The sequence below is a fragment of the Fragaria vesca genome, unplaced genomic scaffold (assembly GCF_000184155.1).
Source record: "Fragaria vesca subsp. vesca unplaced genomic scaffold, FraVesHawaii_1.0 scf0511512, whole genome shotgun sequence".
NCBI lineage: Eukaryota > Viridiplantae > Streptophyta > Magnoliopsida > Rosales > Rosaceae > Fragaria > Fragaria vesca.
This window is the reverse complement of record NW_004441975.1, coordinates 1-1,184: the sequence shown is the minus strand read 5'-3', so window position 1 is coordinate 1,184 and position 1,184 is coordinate 1. Positions and strand designations below refer to the sequence as shown.

The 1,184-nt window shown below is 36.2% G+C and overlaps 1 protein-coding gene across 1 annotated transcript; it reads right to left on the bottom strand.

The window, feature by feature from the left end:
- Positions 1–515: 515 nt before the first annotated feature.
- Positions 516–1,184, bottom strand: LOC101309310 (metal tolerance protein 5-like). The gene is made up of 2 exons (XM_004309322.1): positions 845–1,184; positions 516–712 (listed from the first exon to the last, which is right to left on the bottom strand). The coding sequence occupies exons 1-2, from the start codon at positions 929–931 to the stop codon at positions 578–580; spliced, it is 222 nt and encodes a 73-aa protein (XP_004309370.1). The 5' UTR covers positions 932–1,184; the 3' UTR covers positions 516–577.

Sequence of the window (1,184 nt, the reverse complement as noted above, 5' to 3'; positions counted from 1 at the left end):
ATGACATGTATTAGAGAAGCAAAAGGCAGGATTATACACAAACGAACATATAGCAAAAGTATGAAGAGAATGCAGCTAGCATGTAAAGAGATTGTAAGAGCAATGTACCAAATTTTAATATTCATGAGCCCTCTCCTGAAAAATACAGGCACGGAATGCATAATATGCATCAGTATTTCATATTGTCATGAAGAAGAACAACTACTGGTAAAGCAACAAGAGCTACAGATGCATTGATGCAGCTTCCAGAATATGCTTTAGAGTCTTAATTTCACTATATAGAAACAAATGCAAGCATACTAAGAATTGATTTTGTTTCAGTTTACGTCATATGCATTGAATTGACTTGAATTCAGAAATGATTTTATTTAAGCTTTGACTATGAAAACAAGGTGCAAACACATGTCTAAATTCCAAGTAAAATCTATGTTATGACCTGTGCAACAACAGCAATAATATGACTTGGATAACCACTTACAATAATAGCTCCAACAGGGTCCATCCATTCATCAAAGTAATTAGCAAGGAGCACAGCAACCAGACTAATGATGTTGATGACAACATCAAAGAAATGATCCTAGGAATAGGCTTTGACTATTTTGTTGGAGAAAGTGTGGTAGTAAAGCATCAGAAGCAATTTCACCAGAGTGACACCGAGCATACTACCCACAACCCATCGCTCATGATCCTTGGTTAAGTTGAACTCATCTTCCTGGTAAGAGATACAAATTGAAAAGCAACATGATGTCAGTGTTTTACTTTAGAAAAAAGCAAAAAAAAGCTGTATATTGTAATAAAGGGCCAAATATTTAGATGCTCCAAATATCAGGTCATAGTCACTTACATAAAAAAATAGGGTGCGCATAGACTCTAAGATGACCTGCAGTCCCAGAGTTGCCATGACAGAAGCAAAAACAAGGATTCCCTGCATTTTTTTTTTACAAGTTTCTAGAGGTGAAGCATCATTAAGACAAATATCATAACTGTAGACAGAAAAAGAAAACGAGAAGACATGTAATGAAATGATTCAATCAAATCACTTCCCCATCCTGTTCCATGTCTACTCAGTTCAAGGCTAAGCAACCGAGCTTGCTTCAGCCTCACAAACCATAAGCATGTTCATTTGGCAAATACCCAGATGAGGGACTAGCTTAGAGAAGCATGAGTTGGCTTGTAATCATAAA